Raw genomic sequence first — 14,962 nt, forward strand, 5'->3', positions numbered from 1 at the left:
GGGGGGGGAATGACATTTTTGTTTATTTTTACTTGAAACTTTAAATTTTTGGGGGGGGAACTTTTTTTTTTTTCAACTTTTTTTTCACTTTATTTTTTGTCCCACTTTGGGACTTGAACTTTTGTGGGTCTAATCCTTTACAATGCATTCCAATACTTCTGCATTCGAATGCATTGGCTTTATGAGTAATACTGTGTGTACAGTCGTGGCCAAAAGTTTTAAGAATGACACAAATATTAGCTTTCACAAAGTTTGCTGCTAAACTGCTTTTAGATCTTTGTTTCAGTTGTTTCTGTGATGTAGTGAAATATAATTACACGCACTTCATACGTTTCAAAGGCTTTTATCGACAATTACATGACATTTATGCAAAGAGTCAGTATTTGCAGTGTTGGCCCTTCTTTTTCAGGACGTCTGCAATTCGACTGGGCATGCTCTCAATCAACTTCTGGGCCAATTCCTGACTGATAGCAACCCATTCTTTCATAATCACTTCTTGGAGTTTGTCAGAATTAGTGGGTTTGTGTTTGTCCACCCGCCTCTTGAGGATTGACCACAAGTTCTTAATGGGATTAAGATCTGGGGAGTTTCCAGGCCATGGACCCAAAATGTCAACGTTTTGGTCCCCGAGCCACTTAGCTATCACTTTTGCCTTATGGCACGGTGCTCCATCGTGCTGGAAAATGCATTGTTCTTCACCAAACTGTTGTTGGATTGTTGGAAGAAGTTGCTGTTGGAGGGTGTTTTGTTGCCATTCTTTATTCATGGCTGTGTTTTGTGGCAAAATTGTGAGCGAGCCCACTCCCTTGGATGAGAAGCAACCCCACACATGAATGGTCTCAGGATGCTTTACTGTTGGCATGACACAGGACTGATGGTAGCGCTCACCTTTTCTTCTCCGGACAAGCCTTTTTTCTGATGCCCCAAACAATCCGAAAGAGGCTTCATCGGAGAATATGACTTTGCCCCAGTCCTCAGCAGTCCATTAACCATATTTTCTGCAGAAGATCAATCTGTCGCTGATGTTTTTTTGGAGAGAAGTGGCTTCTTTGCTGCCTTTCTTGACACCAGGCCATCTTCCAAAAAGTCTTGGCCTCACTGTGCGTGCAGATGCGCTCACACCTGCCTGCTGCCATTCCTGAGCAAGCTCTGCACTGGTGGCACTCCGATCCCGCAGCTGAATCCTCTTTAGGAGACGATCCTGGCACTTGCTGGACTTTCTTGGACACCCTGAAGCCTTCTTAACAAGAATTGAACCTCTTTCCTTGAAGTTCTTGATGATCCTATAAATTGTTGATTGAGGTGCAATCTTAGTAGCCACAATATTCTTGCCTGTGAAGTCATTTTTATGCAATGCAATGATGGCTGCACGCGTTTCTTTGCAGGTCACCATGGTTAACAATGGAAGAACAATGATTTCAAGCATCACCCTACTTTTAACAGGTCAAGTCTTCCATTTTAACCCAATCAGCCTGACATAATGATCTCCAGCCTTGTGCTCATCAACATTCTCACCTGAGTTAACAAGACGATTACTGAAATGATCTCAGCAGGTCCTTTAATGACAGCAATGAAATGCAGTGGAAAGGTTTTTTGGGGATTAAGTTAATTTTCATGGCAAAGAAGGACTATGCAATTCATCTGATCACTCTTCATAACATTCTGGAGTACATGCAAATTGCTATTATAAAAACTTAAGCAGCAACTTTTCCAATTTCCAATATTTATGTAATTCTCAAAACTTTTGGCCACGACTGTATTACTCATACAGCTTCCAGCCTGTGAGATCCAGGGGGCTGGATCTCACAGGCTCTTCACAGGAAGGCAGCGCTGCCTTCCATGCCATCGGGTCCCCCCCTACTGCACCTGCCGCACCAGGTAAAAGCCGCAAACCGCAAGTCTGAATTGACCTGCGGTTTGCGGCGATCGCCGACACAGGGGGGTCACGGGACCCCCCCCCCTCGTATTTAGCCAAGGTGCCTGCTCGATGATTTGAGCAGGCACCAGGTTCCGATCACCGGAACTATACATGATGTACCGGTACGCCATGGGTCCTTAAGGACTCGAGAACCATGCCGTACCGGTACATCATGGGTCCCTAAAGGGTTAAGAGACATCGAGTACATGGGGGGGGGGGGGAGAATGTGGGGGCTGTGGGGCCAAATTATTATGGGAGGGACTACTATGTGGGGGTAAATTACTGTGTGGGGGCAAATTTTATGGGAGGGACTACTATGTGGGGGCAAATTACTATGTGGGGGCAGTGTGGGGGCAAATTACTATGTGGGGGCAGTGTGGGGGAAAATTACTATGTGGGGGCAGTGTGGGGGCAAATAACTATGTGGGGGCAGTGGGGTAATTGCTATGTGGGGACAGTGTGGGGTAATTTCTATGTGGGGACAGTGTGGGGAAATTGCTATGTGGGGACAGTGTGGGGAAATTGCTATTTGGGGACAAATTACTATGTGGGAGAAACTATTGTGTGGGGACAGTGTGGTGGAAATTACTATATGGGGGTGTTGCTATTGGGGAGGCACTGTAGGGGCAATTCTTTTATTTTTGAGGACACTATACAGGGATTATTGCCTGAAGCACAATATAGGGTGTTATTATTACTGGGGGCACTCTAGGGGACATTATAGCTGCTGTGGACACTATAGGGACATTTGGGGTAATTTATCGAACTAGTGTAAAGTAGAACTGGCTTAGTTGCCCATAGCAGCCAATCAGATTCCACCTTTCATATTTGACAGCTCTTTTGGAAATCCAGTTCTACTTTACACCATTTTGATAAATGACCCCAATTATGTCTACTGGGGTAACTATTTTTTCAGCAGTATAGTACCTGGGGCATTGGGGAGAAAAACGGGCACAGTATTGGGGGTGGCAGCAGGATGACACTGTGGGGACACCAGGATTGGGAGGTTGATGGAAAAATTTAGAAATCTAATGTGTCTGAGTTACAAACTCTGTAGAGACGAGATGCGGCTGAAAGAATTTGCCATGGTGGTCTGGGTCAAATGGAGGAGAAGAGGAAAGAGAAGGTCTACATGACAGGAGATGTCACTGGATGTAAGAGGTATGTGGTGCTGTATTCTCCTCCATGTCTTTTTTATTATAATTATATGTATTTTAAATTTGGCAACCCAATTTTTCAGTTTAGGACCGCCGAGGGTAGCAAAAAATTACGGGCCACTGCGCATGCGTGACTAACCAATGGGGTAGGCAAATTTGACACTTAGAGTTGCTGTGAACGCGCCCGTTATTTTTCCATACCCTCGGCGTATGCGCACTGGCCCATAATTTTTCCCTACCCTAACCGCTGGTGAGGCTCCTGGCACATGCGCAGTGTCATGGTGTCCAGCTGAGCTTCTTAACAACTCTGCTGTGAAATTTCCCTACCCCGTCGTTGGGCGGACTGCGCGGCGCGGCACACCTCTTTCAAGTTATGTCCGGTGCGGCCGCGTCACAGCAGGAAGTGACGAGGGTAGGAAAATCTAACGGAACACCGGCTTTCTTGGGTGAAGCCATTGGCCACCCTAAGTGCGTCCCTGGCAACTTTTCTACCCCAAGTGTCCTCTTTTTTTGAAAACCTAAATATAGTCACAAACATGAAAATAAAGGAGGTGACCTTCATCTTATTTTCAGGAATCATATATTTCCATGTTGTGTACTAATAAAGTCACAAACACTGAATAAAGCCGACAAAACTGTTTGTTGTGGACTACAACAAAATGGCTACCGAATCCAGTTGATGTAAACACCACGGGCCTTAGTGTTTGCTTTTCAGTTTCCCCCTAGCAGTGCCTCAGTTTGTATTCCTAAGGGAAAATTGGACGTACGTTTCCACGGCGACAGGACGCCAGCGTCTGAGAGAGCCAGCAGTCCCGAGCAGCCGCTTATGACCTAGTGAGGCGGGGTTTTGTTCTCTTAACCCTGCCCCCTTCAGGCGCCCCGCCCCTTTTACGCTATGGTTTGCTTGAATGCTAAATAACTGCGCATGCGCTCATCGATGTGATAATGTACGGTCCTGACGAGGTCCCGGCATGCACTTCTGCCGGCGGCTGTGTAATAAGGTACAGTCATCACTGAGCAGTAGCGCAGGAAGCGTCTTGTCTGGTAGGAAGTGAGAGCCCTTACCTGCGTACACCGGGACAATGGCCGGGGAGATGACCATACTGGGTGAGTGACCGTGGATGATGAGAGTGCGGGCCGGCAGTAATAGAACTACAAGTCCCAGCAGTACCTGGTGACACAGGAAGAAGGAAGGTACCACTGGCGGGGCCAGCTGGTAGAGTATAAGGGGGATACATAGAGCTGTTGTCCATAGTGACCAATCAGGTAGCTGGTTTTATTTTCCTGAGAGTCGGTGACAGAAGAGAGCTGGAATCTGATTGGCTGCTGGGAACACTGTCGTCTTGTACCTGACTTGTTGGATTTTAGTCACATGATTATAATGTAGGGAGTAGATGATAGTGGTAGTAGTATGGAAACCCACCAGACTTTATTGTATCCTTGTCTGGGTGCAGTGATCTGAAGTCTGGGACTTCCCATATGTTGTAAAACTACAACTCCCAGCATGCCTTGCCTATAGTAATAATAAGTGTCTCCATAATCCCAGGGTTCAGCGCTAGGAGCTCATAGATTTCTGGGGTAAGGATGGACAAGCGCGCTCCACCATATGGTCACCGGAGGGACAGTGATGGAAACTTCCCTGACCTCCTGAACCAGCTCCAGTATGTCATTAAACCCCCGGCTGTACTGTCTAATGGGATTCTGAATCATCCACCTCTAGTCTCACTGGTGCCCCATGCTCTACACTGCATCTCTGCTTGTTCAGATTGATTGCTGTGTATCTGCAGAAGATCAGTGCGCGGATACCGAATTCCCGTTACAGAACTGAAAGGATAATTATAAAGTACAAACGGGCGGATTGGGAACTAAAAGTGGCCCCATGTTGTAGGCGGGACTAAACTGATAGTAGGGGGGGCAATGTAAGTAGGGGGGGCCAGCAGAAGTAGACATGGCCGGCAATATCTTAAGAGCAGCACAGAATACCACAGTGCAGGACGAAATACTGGCAATAAAAATAACGCCAATCAAAGGTTACGTGGTGACTCCTGTGGGCGCCGCACCGAATGAGCCCCAGTATTGGGGGGGGGTCCGGAGATCCGCCATCATCATAAAATATCTGCATGTAAAATATAAGAGGAGCCGAGCATTCAGATAACAGAATGTGGATGGGCTGCTTCCATTTGTAATGCCAATCTGAACAAGCAGAGCTGCCATGTAAAGCATGGGGGACAGCAGGCACCAGATTCTCTGGTGTGACAGCTAGGCTAACTAGATAATGCGTCTAACTGGCTTTACAGAAAAGAGCTGCAGCTGGCGAAGTACACAGCAGAGCTGACGGTGCGGAGCTGAGAGCGGCCGGTACCTACTGGAAACCGGGGAGATTTCCATAGTGGTTCCTCATATGATTGCGGGTCTCCTCCCCTGACAGGTCTGATTTAGAAGCTACTTGCATTCCCAATAATTGATAACAACTCTGGAGCATCATCTATTCTTAAAGGGGTTGTCCAGGTTCCGAGCTGAACCTGGACAGCCCTCCATTTTCACCCCGGCAGCCCCCCTGACAGGAGCATCGGAGCAGTTCATGCTCCGATGCTCTCCTTTGCCCTGCGCTAAATTGCACAGGGCAAAGGCATTTTTCTGAGTTCCGGTGACGTACCGGGCTCTCCATGGGGCTGACAGGAACCCCGGTGACGTCACCGGCACTGATGGGCGGGATTTGGCTCTGCCCTAGCCAGTAAAATGGCTAGGGCAGAGCTAAAGCCCGCCCCTCAGAGCCGGTGACGTCACCGAACACACTGCTGGGCGGAAGTTACCGCCCGGCAGTGTGTTATTGAAAACACAAGAGCCTGTGCCTGCGCGGTTTAGCGCAGGGCACGGGAGTGCATCGGAGCATGAGATGCTCCGATGCTAGGCTCAGGGGGGCTGCCGGGGTGAAAATAAGGGTATGTCCGGGTTCACCTCTGAACCTGGACAACCCCTTTAAGTCTGTATGTTGTGCCATTCCTCTATTATTCCTACTAGAAGTTGTGAATGCATTGATATGAGTTTGCAGAGAAGGTCCGGGTGGGATGTGTCCCCCTGCACAGTACTGATTGGGTATTTTAACATTGTGCAGGGACACACAACTAGTTACACCCAGCTGGACCTTTATTCCAAACTGCTAACCATTCATTCATAAACTTCTAGTAGGAATAATGAAGGAATAGCACTACATGGACTAATACGAATAGATGCTCCAGAATTCTAATTACATGGAGAATGCAAGTATTTTAAGGCAGACATGTCAGGAGGGGTGACAGGTCCTCTTTAAAGGGGTTGAAGATAAACCATGTGAAGAGGGGCTATTAGTGCATCTATACATCATACAGGGGCCCCCCGCTCCTGACCCCCTTGACGAGCCTTGGTCAGGACAAGCTGCTCCTGTTCTGGCTCAAACCATTCTTGTATTTCAAGGACGCCCGTTCCTCATGTAACACTGCGTCGCAGAGAATACGTCTAGGGGCCGGACAGGTGATTGTCCGGGGGGCCACATTCCCAATGAGGTTGTCTGTTGGTGAGAGACCCCCTTTAAGGTGGGCTCTAAACTGGACCTTTGTAAAGTGAATGTGATTATTGCTGTAGGTGGAGGAGCCTCCTTTATGACGGCTGTGAGGTTGCATCGTAACGACGGCCGCCGATCATGACGCACGAGAGAAGATACTGACATAATGACTATACATAAAGCTGCCTCCAGATGTCTCCTCTAATGAGGCTCACATCCGGCCTGACTGTCCCTGTTCAGCAGTCAGACGTCTCGTGTGTGACAGCCGGCTCGTCGGGGAGGTGTCATGGTGGCCGTGTAGTGTGGCCCCTAGCTTTCCAGTGTTGGGTCTTTGCAGCCCCCTCAGAGCCCCTCACTCCGCTCTCCAGACACATGGTGGGTTTAGTTTTTTAGTACTTGCTGCAACTTTTGTTTGTTCAGTTATTTGAATATATATATATTTCTTTTTTTTTTCTTGTGATACATGGGGCATTATTATTATGCTATTTTTATTATAGCATTTTTTGGGGTCTATTTTATTTTTATTTATTTTTTTTATACCCAGGGAAATGTTAAAAAGGAAAAATATCATTTACCGTACTTAAGAATTTATCTAAACCCTTTTTGAAACTGTCCCCTGTTCCTGCTGTGACCACGTCCTGAGGACGTCTATTCCACAGATTCACCGTTCTTACAGTAGAAAAGCTTTGACGCTTCCGGAGACTGAACTTTTTCTTCTCCAGTCGAAGGCAGTGCCCCCTTGTCTTTTGAGCGCATTTTACATGGAACAGTTTTACACCGTATTTTTTGTATGGCCCATTTATATATTTGTATAGGTTAATCATGTCCCCCCTAAGGCTCCATTTAGACGTCCGTAGTGCATTGCAGATCCGCACTACACCCGGCCGCCACCCCATAGAAATACCTATTCTTGTCCGCAATTGCGGACAAGAATAGGACATGCTCTATTTTCTTGTGGAGCTGTGGACCAGAAGATCTGGGCTGCGATCCGGAAATGCGGATATGGAGAGCACATAGTGTGCTCTCCGCATCTCTTCCAGCCCCGTAGAGAATAAATGGGTCCGCACCCTTTCCAGATAATTGCCGAACGGATGCGGACCCATTCTACGGATGTCCGAATGGAGCCTTAGACGTTTCTTCTCAAGAATAAATACATTTAATTTTTTTAAAGGGGTTGTCTGGATTCAGCTCTGAATTGGGACAACCGCTTTACTTTCTCTTCATAACTAAGACCCTCCATGCCCCTTATCAGTTTGGTCGCTCTCCTCTGTACTTTTTCCAGCTGCAGAGCATCCTTTCTATGGACTGGTGCCCAGAACTGAACTGTACAGGTATATTCAAGATGAGGCGGCACCAGCGCTTTGTAAAGTGGTAATATTACATCCCTGCCCCGCAAGTCCTTGCCTCGTTTAATGCATGACAATATCCTGGTGGCCTTAGAAGCAGCTTATTGACATTGTATGCTGTTATTTAATCTACCATCCACAAGGACACCCAAATCTTTCTCTATAAGGGTCTCTCTCAGTGTTACATCACCTAGGACAGGGATGCCCTACCTGCGGCCCTCCAGATGTTGCAAAACTACTACTTCCAGCATGCCTGGACAGCCAACAGCTATTAGGGCATGCTGGGAGTTGTAGTTTCTCAACAGCTGGAGGGCCATAGGTTGAGTATCCCTGCCCTAGAACATATGAAGCACAGAGATTACTACCAAGATGCATAACTTTACACTTTGTGCCCCCCCAAAACTCAAACAAGATCTTTGGGGCGCATTTTAACATAACACTTTTATTGCTGGTTTCTCTTGTCACTGGGGCGGACATATTGGCCTCCTGGAGCCTCGCTGCTAAGACCCAGCAGCTCGTGCAGTTACCCAGGGACACGGTCGCAAGGACAGGGGCGGCATTGAGTATTGCGTATCCAGTGATTGACTTCTCAGCCTTCCTAATGGGGTCCCCGCACATTTAGCGCACTGCTATCAGGAGCCACACGCTATACAGCCTTGCAGACAGATGCGGACCACCCGGAGGGTTTGCGGCGCGTTAATGTCAGATTTGCCCTGCTGTGTATAGGAGAGCCGATGAATAATAATACTGTGCAGGATTATAGGAAAGCTGGATGGTGTAGAAGTAGCAATGCCAGCCGAACGGGTGGCAAGTGGGCTTCTGAGAGTCCTGGCCGTGTGCTTCATCACTGTGTACCCCTCCATACTTTATCGTAGACACAACTCTTATCATAGACGCAAACGTTAACATTTCTTCCTTTTTCTTTCAAACCAGGTTCAGCTATCTTGACTCTCCTCCTGGCGGGTTACCTGGCACAGCAGTATTTACCTATGCCTACCCCAAAGGTGATTGGCATAGATCTCGGGACGACGTATTGCTCAGTTGGCGTATTTCAGCCTGGCACAGGAGAAGTGAAAGTCATTGCAGATCAGAGCGGCCATCAGAGTATACCGAGCATCGTCTCCTTCACTGAAAACGACGTGTATGCTGGGTACGAAGGCCTGGAGCTCGCCGACGCCAATCCACAGAACACGGTGTATGACGCCAAAAGGTTTATAGGGAAGACCTTTACCCCTGAGGAGTTGGAGAGAGAAAGTGACAGGTATCCGTTTAAGGTGAGAGGCGTGCTCCAGAGATCATCGACCAACCACAAGGGAATAATTAAAGGGGGGTTCCACATAAGTGTGTCTTGAGATTTCGGTTATGGAGCTTGAGGCCTCAATCAGATTGGGCATTTATGATGTGGCAGGAAGCTGTACTGCATTTTTAGGCGTCGTCCTGTCACATCTGAATATTGGGCATCGGATGACCTAAAGCTTCATTCACACGTCAGTGATTTCCATCAGTGATTGTTGTGGAGGGCGCACTGCGCAGCCGCCCTCTATTCATTTCTATGGGGCCGGCCAAAAATAGCCGAGCCAGCTGGCTCAGCTAATTCCGTCGGCCTCATAGAAATGAATGGGAGCGGTGGCCGCGTAAGTGCTGTGCGCTCCCATTCACTACTATGGGGAGAGTGCTTGGTGGTGGCCGGACCCAGGAAAACCTGGCGTCCTCTGGCCTCTTCCTTCCCCGCTCTGTTCTCGGTGTAGGTGTGGGTCCCAGAGCTAGGACCCGCACCTAATGGGCAATGGGGGCATATCCTAGCAATATGCCCCCATTGTCTTTGATGGGAATACCCATTTAATGACATTCCATTCCAAATCCCCGTTTTGCATCTAAAACAACCTCCACTCTTTTTGGAAGGTTTCCTGCCAGATTTTGAAGTGTCTGTGGGAATGTTTCATCCAGAAAAGCATTTACTTCAATTAGGCTGAGCTGCATCTAGGCCGTGTGATTGATGAACGTGACATCACTTGGCCTAGGGAAAATTGAGAGAAGGCCGCTACTGGGTGTTCTGGTTTATTCTCAAACAGCTAACTGGTGGGGGTCCTGGGTGTCAGACCCCCACTGATCAGATACGGATAACCTGTCCTTAGGATAATATAATACATAGAACTATAAGTAACAGCACACTGCTTATTAATTGTACAAAGATATAAGCAAACGATGAATATAAAATAATTTTGATCAAAAATATGTCGGGCCCATCTACCACCGACAAGGTCCTACTCTAACACATGGCTCTCCTGGGCTAACAGCCTACAATCAGCTTTTTTTTATTGTGTTTCAGCCAAGGTAGCGTGCACCTGCATTCTCGGATTTATACATTATGGAGGTGCTGGTTCGTTTAGTTTTTTCTTTCCGTATCCTGAGGATCGGTCATCAGTATATACGTCTCGGAAAACCCCTTTAAGTGACCTATTAAGAGCAACCCCTTTCTTTTACAAATGTTCGTAAAGGCAGACTGCATGGCTAGGGGCTGGATTTTTATTATATCAGAATGAGGGCTTAGTCCATATATAATGCTTGCATCTATTGTGTTAGTGCATTATAATTTAGTTTTTTCAAAAATATAGCCATGGACATCCGCATATTTATTTATCATATCGTGCAGGATATTTTTATCTTTGTTTTTTATCTTTTTTTTTTCTGTGATTTTTGTTTGGTTTGTAGTATATGCTTGAGGAGGTGGCACCTTCAAGTGTGAATGTGCTCCTAATTTATCCTGGGAGTAGCATTCCTGTGCACTTTTGCCCTGCCTATCCCACAGACGACCTTGATTAGGTGGTACATATAGCTGTGCTTGCTCCTCCTCTCATCGGTTGCTGGATGCACATAGAGGTGTCTAGGAGCAGTACACTATATGTGCAGTGTCTGCTCTCCTGCACATAGATGCCCAACAGCATAGGTAGGTTTAGAGTACTTGACTGAGACCACCTTGGCGCTGGTAGGTAGGCACAGATGTGTTTTGATCAAAATATATTGGCTAAGAGTCTCAGATTTTATTATATCAGAATATGGGCTTACTCTATATATAATGCTTGCATCTATTGTGTTAGTGCATTATAAAAAAAAAATCTGTGATTCTATTCATATGTAAGGTAATCTGATTGTCTGCGGTATTGTCTGTTTCAGGTTCTCTACAAGGAGGGTGAAGCTATGTATTATATCAAAACCAATGAGTCATTCACAGTGACCCCTGAGTACATCGGCTCTCAGCTCCTTCTCAAACTAAAGAAGATGGCGGAGGAATATCTTGGTCTTCCTGTCTCTAAGGCCGTTATTTCAGTGCCTGCAGAGTTTGATGAAAGGCAACGCAATTACACTGTTAAGGCGGCTAATCTTGCAGGTATACGACCTGAGGTTCCAGAGACATTTACGGCCTATTAGCCGTGCTGATTGTGGGGGTCCTGGAGTTCGGACCCTTGTAGATTACACATCGATGGCATTTTATAAGCATAGGCCATCAAAGTTTAAGTCCCGGAGAACCAGTTTAAGCTGTCAAGGATACTTACCATGAGAAGCCACAGGGGCTGTGCCTGTCTATGTAGCCTGGAGTACTCTGACCTGGGGCTCATGCACACAAATGTGTGCTGCCCATGCCGTTGCAATGCACGGGCACCGTCTGTGTAGCTGGCGCTGACTGATGCAGACCCATTCAACTTGAATGGGTCCACGATTCGTCCACAGTCCACACCGCAAAAAAAATAGAACATGTTCTATTTCTTTGTGCGGAGGCACAGACTGAAATGCCACGGAAAAGCTTTGTAATGCTTCTGAGCCCTTCCGCTTCATATCTTCCGGTTTGCAGACCCAGTCAAGTAAATGGCTCTGCATCTGTGATATGGTGCTCAAATAGCCGGTGCCTGTAAATTGCGGACCCACTGTTTGCAGGCCACAATACGAGCCCCGCCTTGTGCATGAGGCCTTATTTAGAGGGTCACTGTCAGCCACTGGGAGAGGTGGTCATGACCATCATGGATACATCACAAAGACTTTCCCCGCAGCCTATTTTAAATGTTTTTTTTGTCTTCATAATGCAGGTCTAGATATCCTCAGGGTCATCAATGAGCCCACGGCAGCAGCGATGGCCTACGGATTACACAAAGCTGACGTGTTCAATGTCCTGGTGGTGGATTTAGGAGGAGGAACGCTGGACGTCTCCCTTCTGAATAAACAAGGAGGGATGTTCCTAACAAGAGCCATGGCAGGTAATAACAGGGGCTGGTGCTGTGTGTGATATATAGAGCTCGAACGGGTATTGTCCCCGATTTAGAGAGACACTAGTACCTCGGAACCAAACCCACGTTCGTTTTTAACTTTAAAAGTCAACTACTGAAGTTATTTAATGAAGTCTGAAGACTTCACGAATAACTTACTTTGGCTCATTGGAGCCCATACATTCTAATACTGTACGGAGACGTATTATTCCGAAGTTTTGAACGAAGCGACTTTGGATGAAGCATCCGAAGCTTGCTTCGCTCAACACTAATGGCTAACCTCCGGCACTCCACCTGTGGTAAAACTACGACTCCCAAGATGTACACTTGGTTGGCTCAGAACTCCATAGAAATGAATGCAGCATGCTGGGAGTGGTAGTCTCGCCACAGCTGGAGTGCCGGAGGTTAGCCATCACTTCCCTAGCCTAATGGTCCAGTTTTTGTGACTGATTCACTTTAAATGGTGCCTTTTGGAGTTGGGACACTACCACACCCACTTACACATTCCTACAGACTGATTGGTTTATAGGGATCACATGTTTGGCACGCCAGTGTTCTTCATATATAAATGATGATCCCTCTCAGCCAATCATCAGTCAGGAACAGGCTGATCCAGTACACCTCTTTGAATGGCGCCCAAATGCAGTTCAGTGGGTGCTAGGTGGGGCATCTAGTGAAGATACTTACATAGTATGGCGCCACCTGAAGTTCAAAATGTATAGTCCATTGCCTATCTATTTAACTAGCTATGTTCAGTCACTCTCCCCAGCCAGGTCTCTGCACAGAGACCCTCTGTTCACTGCAGGGCAGCCATTAGGAATGCAGTAGCATGGCAGTTTAGTGAGAAGGCTTCTGCTGTAGGGAAAGTAAGAAGAGACTATATTGTCAGCTGCCAGAGGGGGAAGGAGACTGATTCTATCCACGGCTCACCCCTGTCGCCATAGATTAGAAGCAGCATAAAAATAACAACAAAAAAATTGGATTTTTTATGGTAGAGACACTGCAGATCAAATGAAAGCAACATATTACTTTCTGGACATTCGGTATGGAGCGTCTTTGTATGAAACCCCTATAATGTCCGTTGCTCACAGATTTTACTCATAATCTGTCTTTTCAGGTAACAATAAACTCGGCGGGCAGGACTTCAATCAAAGACTCTTACAGTACTTATATGACAGTATTTATACTACATACGGGTCCCTGCCTCCCCTGAAAGAAGAGATCCACAGGCTCCGGCAGGCCGTGGAAGCAGTCAAGTTGAACCTCACCTTGTACCCTTCCTCCTGGGTCCGAATGCCATTGACCTTGCCCACACGACAACCAGCAGAAGGGGACGCCAAAGAGGGAGCTGTACGAACGGAGGACCAACAAGACGACCACAGCAGTTTGAAACAGGTCCATTTCGAAGCCGAAATTTCACGGAAGCTCTTTGAGCATCTGAACGAGGACCTGTTCCAGAAGATCTTGGTGCCCATTGAACGGGTGCTAAAGGAAGGACACCTTCAGAAGGGTGAAGTGGACGAAATTGTCCTCGTCGGTGGCTCCACCCGAATACCACGCATACGCCAAGTCATCAGAGACTACTTTGACAAAGAACCGAATACATCCGTAGACCCAGATTTGGCTGTAGTCACAGGAGTGGCCATCCAAGCGGGGATTGTGGGGGGATCTTGGCCACTTCAAGTCAGTGCAATAGAAATCCCCAACAGACATTTAAGGAAAAAAAACTTTAACTGAAACTGATTTCAGTATGTATTTGAAGGTGACTACAAAGTTGGCACTTTATCTCATTTTTAAGTCCTGCCCTCAAAAATTATTTATTTTTTTAAAAAGATGCTTGAGAGACATATACAGAGGATGCGTGCAGGGTAGAGAACCTTGCTCTATATATTTATTCCACTTGGGTATCTGGTACAGTTCGTACCCACTGTCCATTGAGCCTTACTTGAATGTACTGTAGCAGTAATACCTGCATGTTGGGCCCTGTGCCTAATGTATATGCTGGGAAAAGCTCTCGACCTATACGGAGGCTGCGGTGCCGAACTGCGGCATCTGTCACCAATAGACCATAATCCGTTCCACTAATCTGTTACAAGCTTTTCATGTGTCACTCGTAGGGTTCCGTTGTAAAAAAAAAAAAAGTTTAATGTAACTTTTTACTGGACTCAAAGTGTAATCTGTATTTGCTATTCCATATCCTCCTTTTTGCAGTATACAGACATATACAGGTCAGAGGCCAGAAGGCCACTTATGGAGCCCTACGGGCCTGTTTAGGAGCCTTCCTGGTGTTAATTCCAATGGAAAAAATGATATGAGCAGGCCCTTATATACACCGGAGACTTTATTTTTTTATGTTAGGTTTTGTTACTTTTCATGTATATGCAGTAACATTACGTGTATGTTGATCCGGGAACGTACACGGTCTGACATGAATCTAAGGGAATTAAACCTTTTCTCCGTTTTCTGTATTTGATTTGTTCTCCTGTCATTGAAAATGACAAACATTATGACTCGGTTCACACTGGATGATGTGGCGTATCGTTAGTAAGACAGATCTGATACCATTGAGATTTATTATGATGTCCATTGGGGTTCTATTGAAGTTTTCCTAATTTTGACAGCAAGAATAGCGCTGCATACTAAGTAATCCCAATTTTACCCATGGGTACCCTGGGGCAGGGGGAATGTCAGCACCGTGGTCCCTGCTTGTTTACGGTGCTGCAGCATCATGTGCCCGTTTA

General features: G+C 46.7%; 1 protein-coding gene across 1 annotated transcript; it reads left to right on the plus strand.

Moving 5' to 3' along the window:
- Positions 1-4,035: 4,035 nt before the first annotated feature.
- On the plus strand, positions 4,036-14,682 carry HSPA13 (heat shock protein family A (Hsp70) member 13). Its single transcript, XM_044287898.1, has 5 exons — positions 4,036-4,182; positions 8,896-9,236; positions 11,137-11,350; positions 12,045-12,212; positions 13,339-14,682. The coding sequence occupies exons 1-5, from the start codon at positions 4,158-4,160 to the stop codon at positions 13,956-13,958; spliced, it is 1,368 nt and encodes a 455-aa protein (XP_044143833.1). The 5' UTR covers positions 4,036-4,157; the 3' UTR covers positions 13,959-14,682.
- The last annotated feature ends 280 nt before the right edge of the window (positions 14,683-14,962 follow it).

The sequence above is a fragment of the Bufo gargarizans genome, chromosome 3 (genome assembly GCF_014858855.1).
Source record: "Bufo gargarizans isolate SCDJY-AF-19 chromosome 3, ASM1485885v1, whole genome shotgun sequence".
In the NCBI taxonomy this organism is placed as follows: Eukaryota; Metazoa; Chordata; class Amphibia; order Anura; family Bufonidae; genus Bufo; species Bufo gargarizans.

Bases quoted from the DNA above. Each gene is read 5' to 3' on its own strand.
- HSPA13 (XM_044287898.1), top strand. From the start codon at position 4,158: ATGGCCGGGGAGATGACCATACTGG. The intron at 4,183-8,895 runs GTGAGTGACCGT...CTTTCAAACCAG, and splicing joins CGGGGAGATGACCATACTGG to GTTCAGCTATCTTGACTCTC. The intron at 11,351-12,044 runs GTATACGACCTG...TTCATAATGCAG, and splicing joins TAAGGCGGCTAATCTTGCAG to GTCTAGATATCCTCAGGGTC.